This window comes from Pseudophryne corroboree, chromosome 3, assembly GCF_028390025.1.
Source record: "Pseudophryne corroboree isolate aPseCor3 chromosome 3, aPseCor3.hap2, whole genome shotgun sequence".
NCBI classification, from domain to species: Eukaryota; Metazoa; Chordata; class Amphibia; order Anura; family Myobatrachidae; genus Pseudophryne; species Pseudophryne corroboree.
The window spans coordinates 603381284-603403314 of record NC_086446.1 but is presented as its reverse complement, the minus strand read 5'-3'; the positions used below and the strand labels follow the sequence as shown (position 1 = coordinate 603403314).

The following is a 22031-nucleotide window of genomic DNA, read 5'->3' as shown; positions in this document are numbered from 1 at the left end:
TTGACCCAGTGATTGGATCAGACTTTGATTTGGCACCCCAGCCGTTACCTGCGTTGGGTGAGAGTGTGGGACATCTCGTGTATATATATATATATGTATATATATATATATATATATATATGTATATATTTTTTTTTTTTTACTAATATCATTTTGGATAAGGTTAAATTCATGTTCTTCACCTAATTCACTCAGTAAGCATACAATAAACAGTAAACAGTACTGCTGTCCTTTTCTTTTACATTCAGCAGCCTCTTTCATTTGCTTAACACAGATCTTTCACTCCTATCCTTTTTCTGTGTGATGCCCTGGGGTGGTTTGGCTGGGGTGGTCTGGGGGTGCTCTGCGTCCCGGAGGTGAACCCCTATAGTGTTAGGGACCTGTCCGATGAGGTCACCGTGAAGTCGGTGGGCAGGCTCATATACTGGCCAATATATGCCAAGAACCTCAAATATTATATTATGGTGTATGGTGCACCTGCACCCTTTTTCCTATGTTGTAGTATTACAGTACTTAGTCCCAGCAAGGTAGCACATCCCATTATAATAAGCTAGGGTGTGCAGTCCAGGCCCCGTTTCCATATAGTCTATATTATGTGTGTGTATACACACCTGAGGGATTGGGACAGCCCTCATCTCTGGATTAGCACCCCACCCACTGCCTCTCAGGCTTTTAAACAGGGAACCATCACATTCTGACTGCACAAAAGACATAGGTATGATTCTTTTAATTATATACAAAGTCAGTTTGGGGGTGAGCTTTTGGTGCGTGGGGCTCCCTATATTGCTCTGGCTGGGCCACCTTGGGGCATCACCACCTTACATTTACTTTTAACACTTATATCACATTGTGTTTGTTTTATATTTATGTAGCTTTTTTCACATTTTTTACACTTAACACTGCTCAGCTAAACTTCACATTCTAACACTCTGACACTTTACTGCTGTCCTCTTCTTTTCTTTTACATTCAGCAGCCTCTTTCATTTGCTTAACACAGATCTTTCACTCCTATCTTTTTTCTGTGTGATGACCTGGGGTGGTTTGGCTGGGGTGGTCTGGGGGTGCTCTGCGTCCCGGAGGTGAACCCCTATAGTGTTAGGGACCTGTCCGATGAGGTCACCGTGAAGCAGGTGGGCAGGCTCATATACTGGCCAATATATGCCAAGAACCTCAAATATTATATTATTGTAATAATTTTAATGGTGTATGGTACACCTGCACCCTTTGTTCCTATGTTGTAGTATTACAGTACTTAGTCCCAGCAAGGTAACACATCCCATTATAATAAGCTAGGGTGTGCAGTCCAGGCCCCGTTTCCATATAGTCAATAAACAGTAAATGCAGTAAAATATGTGTCATTTACGCTTTTTACGCTTGAGCGGACCATATTAAAATTGTGTGGTCCAATTTCATATGAAAATATGGATCATGCATCAGATTGACTTGGTGATGTCACAGTACTTTGCAATTATGTTGTGAGTAGCCATAACCACCAGGTTGGATGTGTGCCTCAGGACCCAGCAAGGTAGGTTCTTGGTGAGCTGCATAAATGCTGTATGTTTGACATACTGTAGCTGTTGCTACACCAGATCTACAGCTTAGGAGGAATTAAAGAATGATTACCTTCTGTGCAGTTTTCCAGTATGTACTCTGTTACTCTTTCAATCACATCAAGAAAAACTTCTGTGTGCTTATTCACAACTACAGCACATATTTGTGTGAAAAAGGACACCTTTGATTCTGTATACTTCTTCTGAAATAACTGGAAAGATAATAAAACGGAAATAAATTGTAAAACTTGAACAAGATCAAAGACCTAATGCATCAAGGAAAGGATGGCACTCAGGTCTCTCAAAATAATACAGGCATGCAGCTTGGATAGCTCTTGCTGCCTGCTTGTATTATTAGGAGAGACTTGAGTGCCGCCCTTTTATTAATATATATATATATATATATATATATATATATATAAGGGTCTGCTTATTCACATGTGCATGTACTGTATACGTGCTCACTTGCCGCAGCAAGCTAATCACGATGAGAATGAACACACCTGTAGATAGATCCATCTATTCTACACTGGGTAGGAGCCAGTGGTGGAACCCCCTCTCTGTCTAGGCCTGAAAGATAGCTGACTTATTGTAAGTCTGCAACAACATACCTTTTCAGAAATAGCAACTATGAAGATATGCCTTATGTCCCAAGGTAGGTTGGTTATAATTTTCATCAGGGATTGTGGTGGCGTTGTTGCCTTATCAGATGATTTAGGATCTATCATTGAAAGGCTCTCTTCAAATTTCCTTATATGGGCAGAATTATTATCCAGTTTTCTTGGCCATGTCTTTATTTTAGCATGCAGAGAAACTGTACACTTGCGGTAAAAGTATAGACAAAGCTGCTCATAGGATTTGTATCTGGTTTTATACTTTGTTACAGTCACATTCTTCATATACCTCTTCAAATTCAAGTCATTGTATTTGTATATTCTAAAGAATATAGCAGCTGATATCCAGAAATACAATTTTTCAAAAATGTCAGAATTCTGTTTCTCCACCCAGTATCTAACTTGCTTTTCAATGCAGGGTAAATCGTCCGTCTGAATGAAGTGTATGATGTCTCTCTGGATTAGTTTTGCCAAGCTGTTTGCTGCCTGGTGTCTAATGTTTTGATTGCAGTTGTGGCGATGACTGAGAAGGTCAATAGGCAATGTCAACATACTTTCAAGAAAGACAATGCCATCTGTAGAAATTGGAAAATAAGATTTGAAATACTTTTGTAATGATCTCTTTAAACGTTCATACTTCAGTTTGGAATACATTCCATTTTGCAGAGCAAGTTTATTGTAAGGGGATAATGCCTGATCAGAGGTACTGTATATACAGTTGCAAGTTGCAACTGCCATTTCTGGCGCAGTGGACTTGCGAAAATATGCTTATCACTCAGCCTTTGACTTTTACAGAGACACCCATCACCGGCGTCTCAGATCTGCCGCTCACATACAGAATACTGGTTGCAGCATTGCAATACTGACTTGCCCTATGGTGTTTCAGAATGTTCGTCTCAGCTAAAACACTGGGTCCAACTGCGAAAAATTAGCTTCGGCTGACTAGAACACACCCAGAACACGGTGACACACTTATGTTTTTATTGTCATCCCTGGTTACCTTTCCAAACTGTCACTACTTGTCACCAGAGGTTAAAGTGGGCCGGAACGGGGCGGTACTGCATTCTGTCACCTTAAATTGCAGGCGGAAAAAGCCTCCGTCCGGCCACCAACAACTGAGCATCAGGTCCTGGCTGCATTGTAAAGTTGGCAGTGGTGCCAGCCAATCCCGGCTCCCGGACCGGCTTCAGTACCAATCAAAAGAAGGGGCGGCTATTTCAAAATCTGGTGTGAGCCAATCACGGCTCATGAACAGCCAGCCAATTAAAGCTCATTGGTTGTCGGTCCGCAAGCCGTGAATGGCCGACAATCAGCGTTGGAACCTCTAGCCAGCACTGTGAGGCACATGGCAGCAGGCATTCTCCACACATTTCCACCAAGGTATGTTCTCTCCTACTTTCCGCTCTCTCACAGCATGGGACCATGCTGGGTTTGCAGTGCAATAGCTTTGATATAAGTGTAGCGGCAGAGGGTCCCATCTTGAAGCAGAAGCACTCTTGTCTTTTTCTGTAGCTTCCACCATGGGAATCATTCTCTCAGCTCTGCTTTGCATATGATAGGAAATGAGACCAAGGCACTGGGTCTACACTATCTACTGCCTCTATATAAACACACCACGCTTATCACTAGGGCACTGTGTATACATCTACCTTAGATACTAACCTACTATATGTTACGCAAACTGGTAGCATTTACCTATTATTTACACATGGACCAATGAGCCCCACACAAATGTGACTGTATTAACCTGGTCTATGCAATAAAATTGTTTCTACAGTATTTGCCTAAGGTATTGTTGATTGATTTCACTGCTCAGCTACTTGGGTTTCCCTATAATTTGCAGAGACCCCTAACGAACTGCACACTTAACCTATTCTATGCTATGTGAGTGTTTTCTATTTACATTAAAAAATTGGATTGATTTATTCAGCTTAATACCTGATAAGTTATTCATAGTGGATTCAGATCGGATATTTGGACATCTGTATTTCTTCTAACCTTACGTGTTTTTTTCTGTGTAATACTAAATGATGGTACTAAGGACAAAATACTGTAATGGACACATAGAAGACTGAGAAGATAATATGATTGAAGGACCTACCTCTGGAAGAGAGCTAGAGAACTAGATTGTTATGAGAAATGTTACCATGGCAAACTAGTTGCAATATTTTCTATAACAGTGTGTGTGTAAAGGGTACTAGTATGTGAGGCAATGTGAATAAGATTGTGCTACTGTGAGGTATTATTTTGAATTGGGGTACTTTTGTGTGGCCACGCCCTCCCATTGAGAGGCCATACCCCTGTTGGCGGTGCACGCTAAGGGGGAGGGCTGGTGGGGGAGATGGGTTCCCCCACCTCTCCAGGACCACTTTAAGCCCTGCTTGTCACTTTGCAAATAAATCCTCATTGTGTCTGCTGTCCCTAATCAATCACCGGGTGTGGTATAGAAGGTAAATAGTAACTAGGTCGACCACTATTGGTTGACAATAACTAGGTCGACAGGGTCTTTAGGTTGACATGTCTAGGTCGACAGGTTAAAAGGTCGACATGAGTGTTTTATGTTTTTTTGGTGTTGTTTTCTTCGTAGAGTGACCGGGAACCCCAATTAGTGCACCGTGTCCCCTCACATGGTTCTCTTCACTCGCCGTGCTTCGGGCAAGGTTACCATTCCCAATTGTAGTCCACGTGGATCGTTAAGTATGAAAAGGTTCAAAAAAAGAAAAAAATCGTGAAAAACTCATGTCGACCTTTTGACCTGTCGACCTAGAACATGTCGACCTAGAGACCCTGTCATCCTAGAAACCCTGTCGACCAATAGTGGTCAACCTAGATAGTGTCGACCTAGAGACTGGATCCCTCAATCACCACGCATGTACAGTGCAACTGTAAGGAATGTGCAGTGGCCAATGCGTCCGTCATTGACATTGCACTCACCTCTGAATCAGGCCGAGAGAGTGCACATTTCCAGGGGCCTCCCTTACCATGGACAGCCATCCTAATTCTGCAAGGAAAAGGATTTGAATTCTGCACCATCTTAGAGCTGCCACAGATAATAAAACACAGATAGTGTTTCACCCTTCCAAAAATCCTAAACCAGACACAGTGGTAAAAATACCTCACTAACTTTCATTATAACAGGGAGACCAAGGGGGTCATCCGAGTTGATCGCTCACTAGCTAGTTTTAGCAGCTGTGCAAATGCTATGCCGTCGCCCACTGGAGAGTGTATTTTAGCTTAGCAGAAGTGCGAACACTTGTGCAGTCGAGCTCTGCAAAAACAGTTTGTGCAGTTTCAGAGTAGCTCTGAACTTACTCAGCGCTTGCGATCACTTCAGCCTATTCGTGTCCGGATTTGACATCATACACTCGCCCAGTGAACGCCCAGCCACGCCTGAATTTTTTCAGACATGCCTGCGTTTTTCCAAGCACTCCCTGAAAATGGTCAGTTGACACCCAGAATCGCCCCCTTTCTGTCAATCTTCTTGCGGCCATCAGTGCGAAGAAAAACTTTGCTAGAACCTGAGCACAACCACAAATGGCTTTGTTCCCGTACGTCGCGCGTGTGCATTGCGGGGCATATGCATGCGCATAAATGCAGTTTTTTTTTCACCTGATCGCTGCGTTCCGAAAATCGGCAGCGAACAATCAACTCGGAATGACCCCCCAAGAGCGGGTCAACCAGAAGATATTTTGGGGCCTGCTATGAAAACCGGGACTTTCCTTACATGCTGAACAGCTGGACTGGTGTCTGTATTGAGGAAGATGCTAAACACACTACCAGAGGCCTTCAGACCTGCACTGAAAAGTGCTGGTCATTGTTTTGTGTTCCCCGGTCTCTTGGGACTAGTGTTCCCCTCAAGTGTGTGATGGCACTAGCTGCTCCCTACATATGTGGCCCAGCCAGTGTCGGACTGGGGCATGTAGGGCCCACTGGGGGAATGCAGTGGTAGGGGCCCATGTTAGGGGTGTGACCAGTCTGCAGAGGGGGTGTGGCCTGCCACCTCATTGGTTTGACTAACCATTAGAGAGTGCAACATTTTGGGCACCTTCATAAACATATACAGTAAATTCAGTTGCTGCATGCATGGTAATGTACCAGATTAATAACAGATTAATAACAGCAATGCACTGTAGAATATACACCATAGTACAGTATAAAGTAACATATGTATAATTGAAGTGCACAGTCTAGAACCTGATCCTTAGAGCAGGAGGTGGGCCCCCAGGCAGTGGGGCCCACCGGTGGTTTCCCCTGTACCCCGGTGGGCCAGTCCAAGCCTGGGCCCAGCTGAATACAGATCTGGTCGCTCAGCGAGGCTCTATCTTAATGTATGTGGTACAGTATGTCTTTGTATTAATCCATCAATTGTTTGTTAAAATATTTTATGTATGTGTCAGAAAAATAATAATTGTAAAAACAGATCAAAAGAAACCCAGGACTAACAACAGCAGATTGGTGGGGGACTTGGCATAGAATAACTGTGAATTGCTTCGGGGGTCACCCAGTACTTTTGGTGTGTGGCTTTTGGGGAGAAAGTGAGCACGCTGCCAAGGAATATATCCAAGTGTGTCAGGTTGAAAGTCAGAGGGAACATGAGGCTGATCAGGGCTGGAGCTGACGTCAGACACACTCCCTGAAAACACTTGGGCACGCCTGTGTTTTTCTGGACACTCCCAGTAAGCGGTCAGTTACCACCCTCAAACAGCTTCCTCCTGTCAATCATCTTGCGAACGCCTGTGCGATCGGATTTTTCGCACCACCCCGTCGCTTACCAGCGATGCCCTTTGTTGCTGTCAGACACGCGTGTGCATTGTGGTGCATACACATGCGCAGTTAGTACCTGATCACCCACTGTGCGAAAACACACAGCAGCTATCAGATCTGAATGACCCCCAGTGTTTCCACAGTTGAGTGATTTTTTTGTTACTGCACTTGTGCGGAAAGTCCTGGAAACACTTACTGCACATGTACAAACCCAAGTGTCCCATGGCGTTTGTGATTGCGTATGGGATAGCTAACACGTAAGAATGGGTCTGTGATTCCCTAGGTGTTTCAGGGTGGAGACTAAAAAGTGAGCTAAAGTGAGGGCAGAAAGGGGCCGTGTGATGGTCATGTTATGGGAGTGTCCCAGGCATGCAGGGCTGCTATCAGAAATTGTGGGGCCCGGGACTGACAAAATAGGCAGCCCCCACCCCTCAAAAAAAATAAAAAAAATTATATATATATATATATATATATATATATAATATATATGTGTGTGTGTGTGTGTGTGTGTGTGTGTGTGTGTGTGTGTGTGTGTGTGTGTGTGTAAAAAATAGAAGTAATCAGCACCTAATAATGCCTAGAAAATGACGGTGGGGACATAGAATGATATTTAGTGAAAAAAATGGGACAAGCACTTATCTCAGATAGGAATCTTCGGTCCTCAGACCAATATCATCGCAGTAATATGCAAAAGAGAAAAAGAAACAACCAATAGTGTGTACCGTTTAAACCTATATGTAACTCCCGACGCGTTTCTTCCCAATGCAAAGGACTTCATCAAGGGGATAAGAATATAAGATAAAAGACTTTATAAACTGCAACTCAAATATGGTCATATATATACTGGAATGCACATGTAGGATGAAATATGTGGGGAAGACCAAAAGGACCCTCAAATTGCGCATCCAGGAGCATGTGCGAAACATTAAAAATAAAATTACCACACATGCCATATATAGACACTTCATTGAAAGCCATAACTGCAACCTGGACGATTTTTCATTTAAAGCTATAGAGTTAGTAAAATTAGGAGAGAGGGGAGGAGACATCCTTAAGAAGCTTTGTAAAAGAGAGATGTTTTGGATTTTTGAGTTGGGTACCCTCTCCCCCTTGGGCTTTAATGAATCTTTTGAGATTGCACCTTTCTTATGAATTTCCTACGAAACTTTTCTGAATTAGAATGGCCGTCTACATGCATTTTATTTATCCTTTTTTACTTATATTTTACTTTTTGCACTAATGTCACTTTACTCACACAGTCACTTTATATATTCCTATATATTCCTATATATTTCTTATATATTTTACCTTTTTTATGATTGTCACATATGTATGAAATAATACTCATTGAGATTTCCATATTAGCACAGATCACGGAATCAATTGGAATCATCACTTCAGCTGCTTATATATCACTTATACAGGACTACCTCAATTAATGGACCACCAAAGGATTTATAATATCAATGAATCTTATTTAAGATTGGACCAGTACTTTTCTGACATCCTAACAGATGAACTTTGCATACAAAATAATATTGAATTAATTTGCTACACATCCCGAGTCCGCAACAACGACTAACTCTTCGTGACCGGAAGTCCTCTTGCGCTCCACGGCCTCACTTCCGCGTTCCACGACCTACAGGAAGTGCATTCCATTGAGCTGACAGGAAGCACGGTGTGCGGGTCAGCAGTGTATAGCGCACAGGAGCGCTCGGAAATGTGATCCCTGGCTGACTTCCTTTTAGCTAAAGCCTGTTTATATGTTAAGACACTAGTAGCCATATACTTATATGTTACTCCATTGTTGCACTTATATTGGTTTTAACACATTTGCCGCTTCCGGGACCGGAAGTGACGTCAACTACATGTCACAAATGCGTTTTAAGAAAGTTGCTCTAGTTTTTAACATTAGATTGACGTTTTGCAATGAAGCTATAACCCACCTGTTTTCTATCTTTCTCTTCTCTCCATTACAAATTAAAGAGTTTTTGTATGTATTGCTAATCACTTCCTGTCAGCTGATGACAGGAGGTGAGGTCATGTTGTTTTTTCCACATTGCTAATCACTTCCTGTCAGCTGATGACAGGAAGTGAGGTCATGTTGTTTGCTCCACATTGCTAATCACTTCCTGTCAGCTGATGACAGGAAGTGAGGTCATGTTGTTCCACATTGCTACTCACTTCCTGTCAGCTGATGACAGGAGGTGAGGTCATGTTGTTTGTTTCATATTCCTAATCACTTCCTGTCAGCTGATGACAGGAAGTGAGGTCATGTTGTTTGTTCCACATGTCTCCACCATCTTAAGTGCCAGAGGTATAAATACATCTAAATGCCTCTGGGACATTATCCCCTTGATGAAGTCCTTTGCATTGGGAAGAAACGCGTTGGGAGTTACCCTGGACCCTCTTTTGATGGACAGATAAGCTTTTATATCTATTGTTTCTTGTACGTGTGATACCTGCTTATTTTAAACCGTGGTTTAATTTATGTACTAAAGTAAACGTGAAGGGAGATAGCCTGGACCCTATTTTTATGGACAGATAAGCTTCTATATCATTTGTTTCTTGTACGTGCGATACCTGCTCGTTTTAAACAGTGGATATATTTTATGTACTTAATTAAATGTGAAAAATTATCTTTCTACTACGCTACTGTGGAGTGTGATATTCTGGGAGCATTTCCAATTAACACTCACTAAGTAGAAAAATGCTATCAGTACATATAGGTTTAAACGGTACACACTATTGGTTGTTTCTTTTTCTCTTTTGCATATTACTGCGATGATATTGGTCTGAGGACCGAAGATTCCTATCTGAGATAAGTGCTTGTCCCATTTTTTTCACTAAATATCATTCTATGTCCCCACCGTCATTTTCTAGGCATTATTAGGAGCTGATTACTTCTATTTTTTACACATTCTTATCGCCATAATTTGTTATCAGCTGTCACCCACGTTTGTGAGGAATGCATGTGAAAATATTTTAATTATAAGAAAATATTTTAATATTTTACTACAGATTATATTTGATCCACATGAGCGCACACTTATACATTTTGACAATATATATATTAGTGATGAGCGGGTTCGGTTTCTCGGAAACCGAACCCCCCCCCGAACTTCACCCTTTTTACACGGGTCCGAGCCATACTCGGATTCTCCCGTATGGCTCGGGTAACCCGAGCGCGCCCGAACGTCATCATCCCGCTCTCGGATTCTCGCGAGATTTGGATTCTATATAAGCAGCCGCGCGTCGCCGCCATTTTCACTCGTGCATTGGAAATGTTAGGGAGAGGACGTGGCTGGCGTCCTCTCCGTTATTGTTGAACTTGATTGTGCTGTGCACTATTGCTTAATTGTGGGGAGGACTGGGGAGCAGCTGTATATAGGAGGAGTGCGGTGCAGAGTTTTGCTGATCAGTGACCACCAGTTATCCGTTCTCTGCCTGAAAAAAACGCTCCATATCTGTGCTCACAGTGTGCTGCATATATCTGTGCTCACACTGCTTAATTGTGGGGACTGGGGAGCAGCTGTATTATATAGCAGGAGTACAGTGCAGAGTTTTGCTGACAGTGACCACCAGTATACGTTGTCTGCCTGAAAAACACTCCATATCTGTGCTCAGTGTGCTGCTTTATTGTGGGGACTGGGGACCACCAGTATAATATTATATAGGAGGAGTACAGTGCAGAGTTTTGCTGACCAGTGACCACCAGTATATAATATATAGCATTACGGTACAGTAGGCCACTGCTGTACCTACCTCTGTGTCGTCATTAAGTATACTATCCATCTACATTCTATACCTGTGGTGCATTTTAGTTTTGCAGTTTGCTGACACAGTGACCACCAGTATACTATATATAGCAGTACGGAAGGCCACTGCTGTACCTACCTCTGTGTCATCATTCATTAAGTATACTATCCATCTACATTCTATACCTGTGGTGCATTTTAGTTTTGCAGTTTGCTGACACAGTGACCACCAGTATACTATATATAATAGCAGTACGGTACGGAAGGCCACTGCTGTACCTACCTCTGTGTCGTCATTAAGTATACTATCCATCTACATTCTATACCTGTGGTGCATTTTAGTTTTGCAGTTTGCTGACACAGTGACCACCAGTATACTATATATAGCAGTACGGAAGGCCACTGCTGTACCTACCTCTGTGTCGTCATTCATTAAGTATACTATCCATCTACATTCTATACCTGTGGTGCATTTTAGTTTTGCAGTTTGCTGACACAGTGACCACCAGTATATATAGCAGTACGGTACGGAAGGCCACTGCTGTACCTACCTCTGTGTCGTCATTAAGTATACTATCCATCTACATTCTATACCTGTGGTGCATTTTAATTTTGCAGTTTTCTGACACAGTGACCACCAGTATACTATATATAGCAGTACGGAAGGCCACTGCTGTACCTACCTCTGTGTCGTCATTCATTAAGTATACTATCCATCTACATTCTATACCTGTGGTGCATTTTAGTTTTGCAGTTTGCTGACACAGTGACCACCAGTATACTATATATAGCAGTACGGAAGGCCACTGCTGTACCTACCTCTGTGTCGTCATTCATTAAGTATACTATCCATCTACATTCTATACCTGTGGTGCATTTTAATTTTGCAGTTTGCTGACACAGTGACCACCAGTATACTATATATAGCAGTACGGAAGGCCACTGCTGTACCTACCTCTGTGTCGTCATTCATTAAGTATACTATCCATCTACATTATATACCTGTGGTGCATTTTAGTTTTGCAGTTTGCTGACACAGTGACCACCAGTATACTATATATAGCAGTACGGAAGGCCACTGCTGTACTTACCTCTGTGTCGTCATTAAGTATACTATCCATCTACATTCTATACCTGTGGTGCGCCTCTTTTTTTCTTTGCATCATGTGCTGTTTGGGGACTATTTTTTTTAAGTGCCATCCTGCCTGACACTGCAGTGCCACTCCTAGATGGGCCAGATGTTTGTGTCGGCCACTTGTGTCGCTTAGCTTAGTCACACAGCGACCTTGGTGCGCCTCTTTTTTTCTTTGCATCATGTGCTGTTTGGGGTCTATTTTTTTGAAGTGCCATCCTGCCTGACACTGCAGTGCCACTCCTAGATGGGCCAGGTGTTTGTGTCGGCCACTTGTGTCGCTTAGCTTAGCCATCCAGCGACCTCGGTGCAAATTTTAGGACTAAAAATAATATTGTGAGGTGTGAGGTGTTCAGAATAGAATGGAAATGAGTGGAAATTATGGTTATTGAGGTTAATAAAACTATGGGATCAAAATGACCCCCAAATTCTGTTTTTTATGGTTTTTTGTAAAAAACACCCGAATCCAAAACACACCCGAATCCGACAAAAAATTTTCGGTGAGGTTTTGCCAAAACGCGTCCGAATCTAAAACACGGCAGCGGAACTGAATCCAAAACCAAAACACACAACCCGAAAAATGTCCGGTGCACATCACTAATATATCTATCTATCTATCTATCTATCTATCTATCTATCTATCTATCTATCTATCTATCTATCTATCTATCTATCTATCTATCTCTATATCTATCTATCTCTATATATATATATATATATATATATATATATATATATATATGTGTGTATGTTAAATAAAAATAAATATCTATGTGAAAAAAAATCAAAAATATTATTTGTAAGCAAAGTGCAAACACAGATCAACACCATATTATAGACCTTATTCAATAAGGCCGATTATCGAACGACTGCGCATGTGCAGCATTCGCATTGCTCAGGCGCGAGTAATAATAGCGACAGAAAATGCATACACATCGCAATGCAGACCCTGTTTGACTAACAGGAAGCCGGCGTTTCTGGGCAGAAACCTGCCATTATCTGGGTGTGTCTGAAAAAACGCAAGCGTGCCCAGGTGTTTTTAAGGAAAGCCTCTGACGTCAGCGATGACCACTTCCAGCCTCTTGTGTCGCAAGAATTGTGGATGACTTTGCCTGGCACAGATAGGAAAAATCTTCGATGTTCCGGTAGTTGCGTATGGTATTGCGATCAGCCTGCATATTGCAATGCATTCGCAGTTTCTGCAATGGGTGTGTTTTCTCTATTTGTGGGCGACAACTATTTGATCACAGCAACTGCTTTTTAGCAGAAACTGCACTCCTTACTGAATAAGGTCCTATGCTTCTTGCACCATATTAAGTCCCCACTGTATTGCCCCTATCACCATATTATGCCCCACACAGCAATGCCCCTGACACCATATTATGCCCGCACATTAATGCCCTTGTCACCATAGTATGGCCACACAATAATTATGCCAGTACCTGCTCGTTGTTAGGAGTTCTGCTTGTTCTCAGGGGTTCCTTTCGCCCCCCCCCCCCCTTCCCCGGGTCCCCGCCGCTGTGGGTCTGCTGATGAGGGTGCCACCTTCCTGCTTCATGCTTCAATCTTTTGATAATGTCCCTCCCAAAATGGCCGCTGCAACAGAGGAGACAGTTATTAAAGATACTAGAAGGCTTCTCCAGTATCTTGAATAACTGTATCCTCTGTGGCGGCGGCCATTTTGGGAGGAACGTTTTCAATATAGAGAAACTCGGCGATGGCAGTGGGTGGACGGTGGCATGAGCAGCCTGGGCCTTCCCCTCTCTGTCAAAGAGGCCGGGCCTGGGACAGCTATGCCCCCAGTACACCCCCCCGAGTAGGCCTTCCTTGGATTGATGCTGTCAAAAGGCTGGCGCTGAGGAGAATAATCTGCCTCCTTCTCTGCCCCGTCCTGCCAATGATGCTGTCCTGCTCAGTGCTGTAAATGCTTGGACAGCATCGGATAAATCCGACGGAGATAAAGTCCCGGCCAATCAGCTCCTAATTAGCATTTTTTAAACCTAGCCTGTGACATGGCAGTTAGGAGCTGATTGGCTGGTACTTTATCTCCGTTGGATTTATCTCCATCCAAGGCTTAGTAAATAGACCCCTTAGAGAGTATGGGAACTGCTTGCAGCCTCCGTTGTGGACCCCCTCCTCTCCAGCAGTGAGTAGACTCTGTCATACTGCCAGAGTCTACTGTGCATGCGCTGGTCTCCGGGAACATAGCTCCTGCGCCTTGTTCCCGGGACATCTCCAGTGCACATGCACAAATCACTCGGAAATGGCCACAGCAGCCATTTTCCAAGTGATTTTTGTCCACACTGCAGTGCTGCCGCCACCGGACTCTGGAAAGGTAAATATAATATATAGGTGCACCCATTATAGAAACGCCTATGGTGCTTTCCTTGGGGGCTTGGATACCACTAGCCCACTGTTACCAATGACAATCAAGTTACTGGCATCAACTATAAAAGTAGCGTAATGATTGTATAGACTCAAACAAGGAGCGCTTATAAAATAACATATAATGCAATTTATTAATAATACACATAACATAGCAATAATTACTGCGTAAACATGTGTAACAAAAATAAAAATCAATATAAACAATCTAAGATGGCAGTGAATGAAGCATAGCAATTTAGATGTAATATAAAATGAAGCTTAAATGAAATTAGCAGAGTTGAGGTCCATATATTGATAGTATAAAGCTGGTGAATCCAGAATCAATGGGAAGGATTTTTTCCTAAAAGCATGAAGTCCACGGGGGTAATTCCAAGTTGATCGCAGCAGGATTTTTTGTAGCAGTTGGGCAAAACCATGTGCACTGCAGAGGAGGCAGGTATAACATGTGCAGAGAGAGTTAGATTTGGGTGGGTTATAATCTTTCTGTGCAGGGTAAATACTGGCTGCTTTATTTTTACACTGCAAATTAGATTGCAGATTGAACACACCACACCCAAATCTAACTCTCTCTGCACATGTTACATCTGTCCCCACTGCACATGGTTTTGCCCAACTGCTAAAAAAAATCCTGCTGCGATCAACTTGGAATTAACCCCACAGCTGTAAATAGAGTCAAATATAAAAGTACCTTCAGAGACGATTGATATAGATGGTGGCTTGACTCGAAAGGATATCCTCGATATGTTTGATCTCCTGAATGGTACTGCAAAATAAATATGATTGAACAGATACTTGCATAGAGTAAATATAACAAGACAATAGTATTTTATTGACTGCACTTACTGTTCCGATGAAAATTAGAAGCAGTAGAAGATATGGTAGATTCTGAAATATAGCATAAAATGTATGGTATAAGCTTTGCAGTCTACTGAAAGAGCTAGGGCAGGTTTTATACAATCATTTTATGATTCATATATTTAACCCATTCAATTTACCAATATCATTTGACAAAAAAAAATTGTGCTCAATGTCTTATCAGTACAAAAACCATACAAATAATGAATCAATGAACATAATCATTGCAATGACTAGTTGGATTGCCCCCTGCTCTCAAAAAGGAACTGCATACGTTCAAAAATGATCACCTTTAGTCATACAAAACACGTCTGGCTATGGGCCCGATTCAGACCTGAACACTGCTGTGCATGCGTATGCAACACAATGCGCATGCAAGTCGCCAAACAGCGACAGGATGGTGCGAAAATTTTGATTGCACGGCTGTTTGCAAGGTGATTGACAGGAAGAGGACGTTTGGGGGTGGTAACTGTATGTCTTCTGGAAGTGTCTGGAAAAACCCAGGCGTTCCCAAGCGGTTTCAGGACGGGTGTGTGATGGCAGCTATGGACCTGATCAGCCTAATTTCTTTGCACTGGAGGAATAAAGGTCTGTACACACGGAGCGATTTTAACTATGAGCGATTTTGACTCAGCGATTTACCTTAAACTGGCAGAAGGAGATTTTGACTAACTATACCAGTGATTTTGACTAAGTGTGCAAGCGATTTTGGCTAGACTTGATCAGACCTGATCGTAGCAGTAAATTTGTTAGCAGTTGGGCAAAACCATGGGGGTCATTGCGAGTTGATCGCTAGCAGTTTTTAGCAGCCGTGCAAACGCATTACCGCCGCCCACTGGGGAGTGTATTTTCGCTTTGCAGAAGTGCGAACGCTTATGCAGCAGAGCGCCTGCAAAATCTTTTTGTGCAAAACAAGACCAGCCCTGTAGTTACTCTTCATGTGCGTTGATTCTAACGACGGTGGGACGGCTTTTGACGTTACACACCCGCCCAGCGTTCGCCCAGCCACGCCTGCGTTTTCCCCGACATGCCTGTGTTTTTCTAAGCACTCCCTATAAACGGTCGGTTGACACTCAGAAACGCCCACTTCATGTCAATCTTCCTGCGTTCTGTTGTGCGACTGAAAGCTTCGCTAGAACCTGTGCAAAACCACAAAGGACTATGTACCCATACGTCGCGCGTGCACATTGCGGTGCATACACATGCGCAGAAATGCAGTTTTTTAGCCTGATCACTGCACTGCGAACAACGGCAGCTAGTTATCAACTCGGAATGACCCCCCTTGTGCACTGCAGGGGGGGCAGATATAACATTTGCAGAGAGTGATAGATTTGGGTAGGTTATATTGTTTCTGTGCAGGGTAAATACTGGCTGCTTTATTTTTACACTGCAACTTAGATTTCAGTTTGAACACACCCCACCCAAATCTAAGCTCTCTTTACATGTTACATCTGCTCCACCTGCAGTGCACGTTTGTTTTGCTCAACTGCTAACAAATTAGCTGCTGTGATCAGGTCTGAATTACCCCCAGATTGCACACACTGGTGGTCATTCCGAGTTGTTCGCTCGTTGCCGATTTTCGCTATGCTGCGATTTGTTGCTAAATGTGCATGGTACGCAGCGCGCATGCGCTAAGTTATTTAACACAAAGCTTAGTAGATTTGCTGGTGTTCGTGCAACGCTTTTCAGTCGCACTGCTGATCGGTGAATGATTGACAGGAAAGGGGCGTTTCTGGGTGGTAACTGAGCGTTTTCCGGGAGTGTGCTAAAAAATACAGGCGTGTCAGGGAAAAACGCGGGAGTGTCTGGAGAAACGGGGGAGTGGCTGGCCGAACGCAGGGCGTGTTTGTGACGTCAAACCAGGAACTAAACGGACTGAGGTGATCGCAGTCTAGGAGTAGGTCTGGAGCTACTCAGAAACTGCAAGGAATTATTTAGTAGCAGTTCTGCTAATCTTTCGTTCGCTATTCTGCTAAGATAAGATACACTCCCAGAGGGCGGCGGCCTAGCTTTTTCAATGCTGCTAAAAGCAGTTAGCGAGCGATCAACTTGGAATGACCACCACTGTACAGAATGGGAAAAACATTTGATGGTGAGTGTGATGTGAACAGTTTTGCAGCTGTCCGCTGACAGAGGAGAATTTTCGCACAGCGTACACATGCATTTGCACACTTGCACAGGGTGAATTTTCACTCCCCCTGGGTGGCGACTATCTGACTGCAGGACAGTGTAATTTGCAGCACAGCAATCAGGTCTGAAATAGGCTCTATGGGGGTCATTCCGAGTTGATCGCACGCCGCCTATGGGGGAGTGTATTTTTGCATAGCAGGGCTGCGATTGCTTGTGCAGCCTTGCTATGCAAAAAAGTTTTCTGTAAAACAAGACCAGGGTAAGAGTTACTTACCCTGTGCGATCAATCCAGTGTTGCAGGTCACTGAATTGACGTCAGACATCCGCCCTCCAAATGCCTGGGGTGGGGTATGGCCACAGAAGAGGGTGTTGTTATGCCCCCTTATTCAGTACGTACCTACGGTTTGCGCTGCTGCCTGGAGTAAGTAGTCACGGTATTGCAAAGGTGTGGTTACTCCTCAACTGCATTCCTGGGTCCCTACACAGGAGCTGGTGATTCATACCCTCCGTCCCCCCTCTAGGCACCCCCGAGTATGTGTGTGGCGTATAATTTATATCTCGGGTATCCAGGCCACTTTATTAAGATTACCAGTAAATATATATTTTGTCATTGCAAGTTTAGCTGTCTATTCATATCTCACATGTACTGAAATATTATTGTCTTCTGTACAAGTAGTAAATGGATTACCTCCACCCTGCAACCTTATATCCCCCAACATGACCCATTCCATTAGGAACAAAATGCTCTGTTTCTGGACTTTTTTAGCCAATAAAGTCCAGGAACAGAGCATTTTGTACCTAACGGAATGGGTCATGTTGGAGAGTATGCTACCTGTAAAGGCAGACTACTATTAAATAACTACTTCAGCCTCTCTTATCTCCAACTCTCATAATCTTTTATGTACTTTTCTAAAGGTTTTTTTTTTATTACTTCCCTAGGGCATAATGAGAAAGTCATCATCTGAGTGGGAGGGGTGGTCTTCAGTTTGCCGGCTGTCGGGATCCCGGTGCACAGTATACCGGCGCCGGAATCCCGACAGCCAGAATACCAACACTTTTTCTCCCTCTTGGGGGTCCACGACCCCCCTGGAGGGAGAATAGATAGGGTGGCGCGCGTAGCGCAGTGAGCCCGAAAGGGGCTCATTTGCGCTCGCCCAGCTGTTGGTATGCCGGCGGTCGGGATTCCGGCGCCGGTATGCTGATCACCGGGAAACCAGCCGCCGGCATACCCTACTACACCCGCGTGGGAGATATCCCATTGCATGGGGCTGGTCGCCTTTATTTTCTTAGAGTGTTAGCAGACACATATTTCTATCATGTTTTTATTCCAAATTTTGAAGATGCTAGTTCTCTCCTCATGCATGAGACTGTATTATTAGAGGATATACCTAACTTCCATTAGATCTCTGACCTGCTGAAAATTAATATGTACTAGATATATGTACATATCGGCAGAAGTGTAACTAGTGCGAAGCAAGCAGGGTGCATTCCCTGGGCACCGTGACAGGCCAGCAGGGGGGGCACTGCCAGCTAGGGCATCATAGCAGCACTGCCCACCCACCACTATTGTACTGCACTACCTGCCGCCCGCCTACTTTGCGCCACACATCCCGTCCACCATTGCGGCGCCAGCTACCTGACATCACCGTCGGCTCCAAGAAGGTGTGTGTGTGTGTGGGGGGGGGGGATGGGGGGCATTAACATACAATGGGAGGAGAAGGGAGACACAGAGAGACATAGAATGAAGGGGGGCACTGCCCTGAGAGACATAGAATGGGGGGGGGGGGAGACACAGAGAGACAGAATGTATGCATTGGGGGGCGACACAGGAAGACTTAGAATGAAGGGGGTGGGGGGAGAGACATAGAATAATAGAATGAAGGGAGGGAGTCACAGAGGCATAGAATGATGTGGGGGTGATTGTGTTCTGAGAGGCAATGCAGGGGGGTAGGTGATGGTATGCTGAGAAACGACATAGGGAGGATATAATGGTTTGCTGAGAGATGCAGGGGGGAAATTATGGTGCTCTAAGAGACGACGTAGGGGGAGGTGATGTGTGCTGAGAGATTAAGCAGTGGGAGACGATGGTGTGCTGAGAGACTACACAGGGAGGAAATTATGGTGTGCTGAGAGATGCAGGGGAGATGGTGGTGCGCTGAGAGATGACACGGGGGAGATGATGGTGTGGCTGAAAGACATATGGAGGAGATGATGGTGTGGCTGAGAGACATATGGCGGAGATGATAGTGTGGCTGAGAGACGCAGGGGGCAGGAAGTGACATGGGGGCATGAGTCTGGTTGAACCGCTGTTGTGTGATGATGACCTTTTTAATATTTTCTACACAAACAGGCAACTGCTGAACGATGTGATATTCTACATGAATAGTGAATACTGATTGCCGCCTTCCCAGGGAGGATACATTTCTTTCCCAAGGTTCACATTGTGAGAAACTAGGAAAGGTGAATATGAAATGTAAGGAATGTTTTCAGAGTGACGAGAAACCGGTGGCATGTCATGTTGACCTGCCCCATTTTCAGAGGCCAAGCCCCTTTCGGCATATTGCCATGTCCATTTTTCAAAGTGTGACAAAGGCGCACACACATATTTTCGAGAAAAAATTGGGGGGTACCATTATTTATCTTGCCCTTGCCACTGAAGACCACTGCATATAGGGTGTGTAAACTGTTCTGGACATATGTGAGTTATATAGAAACTTTTTTTCTAAACTGCTTCCATAGAGGTACAGTATATGTGTATTTCTTCTTGTCAGCATGGGATGTATTGTTCCTTGGCCACACAGCATCTAAACTGAATACATGCATGGGGTCATATGGGCAGAGTCATCTTGAAAACAAATGTGTAAATATTTTTGGTGCACATATACAGCGGAAAAAGAATGCAATTTGCTAGGTCTACAACCTACAAGAGAGGTCTACAAGTCCCATAGAGATGTGCGGCGGGCACTTTTTGTGTTTTGGTTTTGGATCTGTATCACCGATCATGTTTTGGGTCTGGATTGGTTTTGCCAAAACCACCCTTTCGGGTTTTGGTTTTGGATTTGGATGATTTTGAAAGAAAACCTAAAAACCGCTAAAATAACAGAATTTGGGGGTAATTTTGATCCTACTGTATTATTAACCTCAATAACATTAATTTCCACTCATTTCCAGTCTATTCTGGACACCTCACACCTCACAATATTGTTTTTAGGCCAAAAGGTTGCACCAAGGTCGCTGGATGACTAAGCTAAGTGACACAAGTGGGCGCACAAACACCTGGCCAATCTAGGAGTGGCACTGCAGTGGCAGACAGAATGGCGGTTTTAAATACTAGGCCCCAAAGAGCACATAATGCACCTCGGTAGACTTGTGTTTGCCAGAAAGAGAGATACAACGTAGGCTTTAAACCTAGGATCGAGCACGGTGGCCAAAATTTAGTGCTCTGATTTCAACAGATTGATGACCCTTAAATCCTGGCAAAGCAAATAAAGGGCTCCAGCCTCAAGACCCACATACTTAGTAGAATTGCTCCGTCTTAGCTCCTCCTTCAATTTCTCCAGCTGCTTCTGCAAAAGCCTGATGAGGGGAATGACCTGACTCAAGCTGGAAGTGTCTGAACTGACTTCATGTGTGACAAGTTCGAAGGGTTAGAGAACCTTGCACAACACGGAAATCATTCTCCACTTCGCTTGAGTCAGGTGCATTCTCCCTCCTTTGCCTATATCGTAGGTGGATGTATAGGCTTGAATGGCCTTTTGCTGCTCCTCCATCTTCTGAAGCATATGGAGTGTTGAATTTCACCTCGTTACCACCTCTTGCTTCAGGTGATGGCAGGGCAGGTTCAGGAGTGTTTGCTGGCACTCCAGTCTTTAGCACGCAGTGGCTGAATGTCAAAAGTGGCCCGCAATTTTTCGGGCCACCGTCAGCATCTCCTGCACGCCCCTGTCATTTTTCAAAGAATTCTGCTCCACCAAATTAATTGTATGTGCAAAACATGGGACGTGCTGGAATATGCCCAGATGTAATGCATGCACAATATTGGTGGCGTTGTCCGATATCGCAAATCCCCAGGAGAGTCTAAGTAGGGTAAGCCATTGTGCGATGATGTCCCTCAGTTTCCATAAGAGGTTGTCAGTGGTGTGCCTCTTCTGGAAACCAGTGATACACAGCGTAGACTGCCTAGGAATGAGTTGGAGATTGTGAGCTGCTGCTACTGGTGCCGCTGCTGTTGTTGCTGTGGAAGGCGATAAATCTACCCAGTGGGCTGTCACAGTCATGTAGTCCTTAGTTTGTCCTGCTCCACTAGTTCACATGTCCGTGGTTAAGTGGACAGTGGGTACAACTGCATTTTTCAGGACACTGAGGACACTTTTCTTAATGTCCCTGTACAGTCTGGAATCGCTTTTCTAGTGAAGTGGAATCTAGATGGGATTTGGTACCAAGGACACAGTATGTCCATAAATTGTCTAAATCCCACTGCACTAATGGCGGATACCGGTCACACGTCTAACACCAGCATAGTTGTTATGGCCTCAGTAATCGCTTTGCAACAGAGTGACTGCTGTCATATTTCATATTCCTAGCAAAGGACTGTTGGACAGTCAGTTGCTTAGTTGAAGTAGTACAAATGGTCTTCTGACTTCCCCTCTGGGATGACATTTGACTCCCAGCAGCAGCAACAGCAGCAGCAGCAGCAGTAGTATGCGTACCACTCAAGGATCCTCTAGAGGATTCCCGGTTTGGAGAGGACTGGTCAGTCATGCCAGTGGCATGGCCTGCAGGACTACTTCCATTCCTGACTGAGGAACAAATTAACATTGAGAGAGTTGGTGGTGTGGCT

The 22031-nt window shown here is 44.0% G+C and overlaps 1 protein-coding gene across 1 annotated transcript in view; it reads right to left on the bottom strand.

The window, feature by feature from the left end:
* The window catches only part of LOC135057350 (uncharacterized), a 108259-nt gene that overhangs the window by 63305 nt on the left and 22923 nt on the right, over positions 1-22031 (bottom strand). The window contains exons 3-4 of the mRNA XM_063963239.1: positions 2162-2739; positions 1624-1762 (exon numbers count right to left, since the gene is read on the bottom strand). Of these exons, the coding sequence (XP_063819309.1) occupies positions 1624-1762; positions 2162-2739 (717 nt within the window). The remainder of the gene's footprint in view (positions 1-1623; positions 1763-2161; positions 2740-22031) is intronic.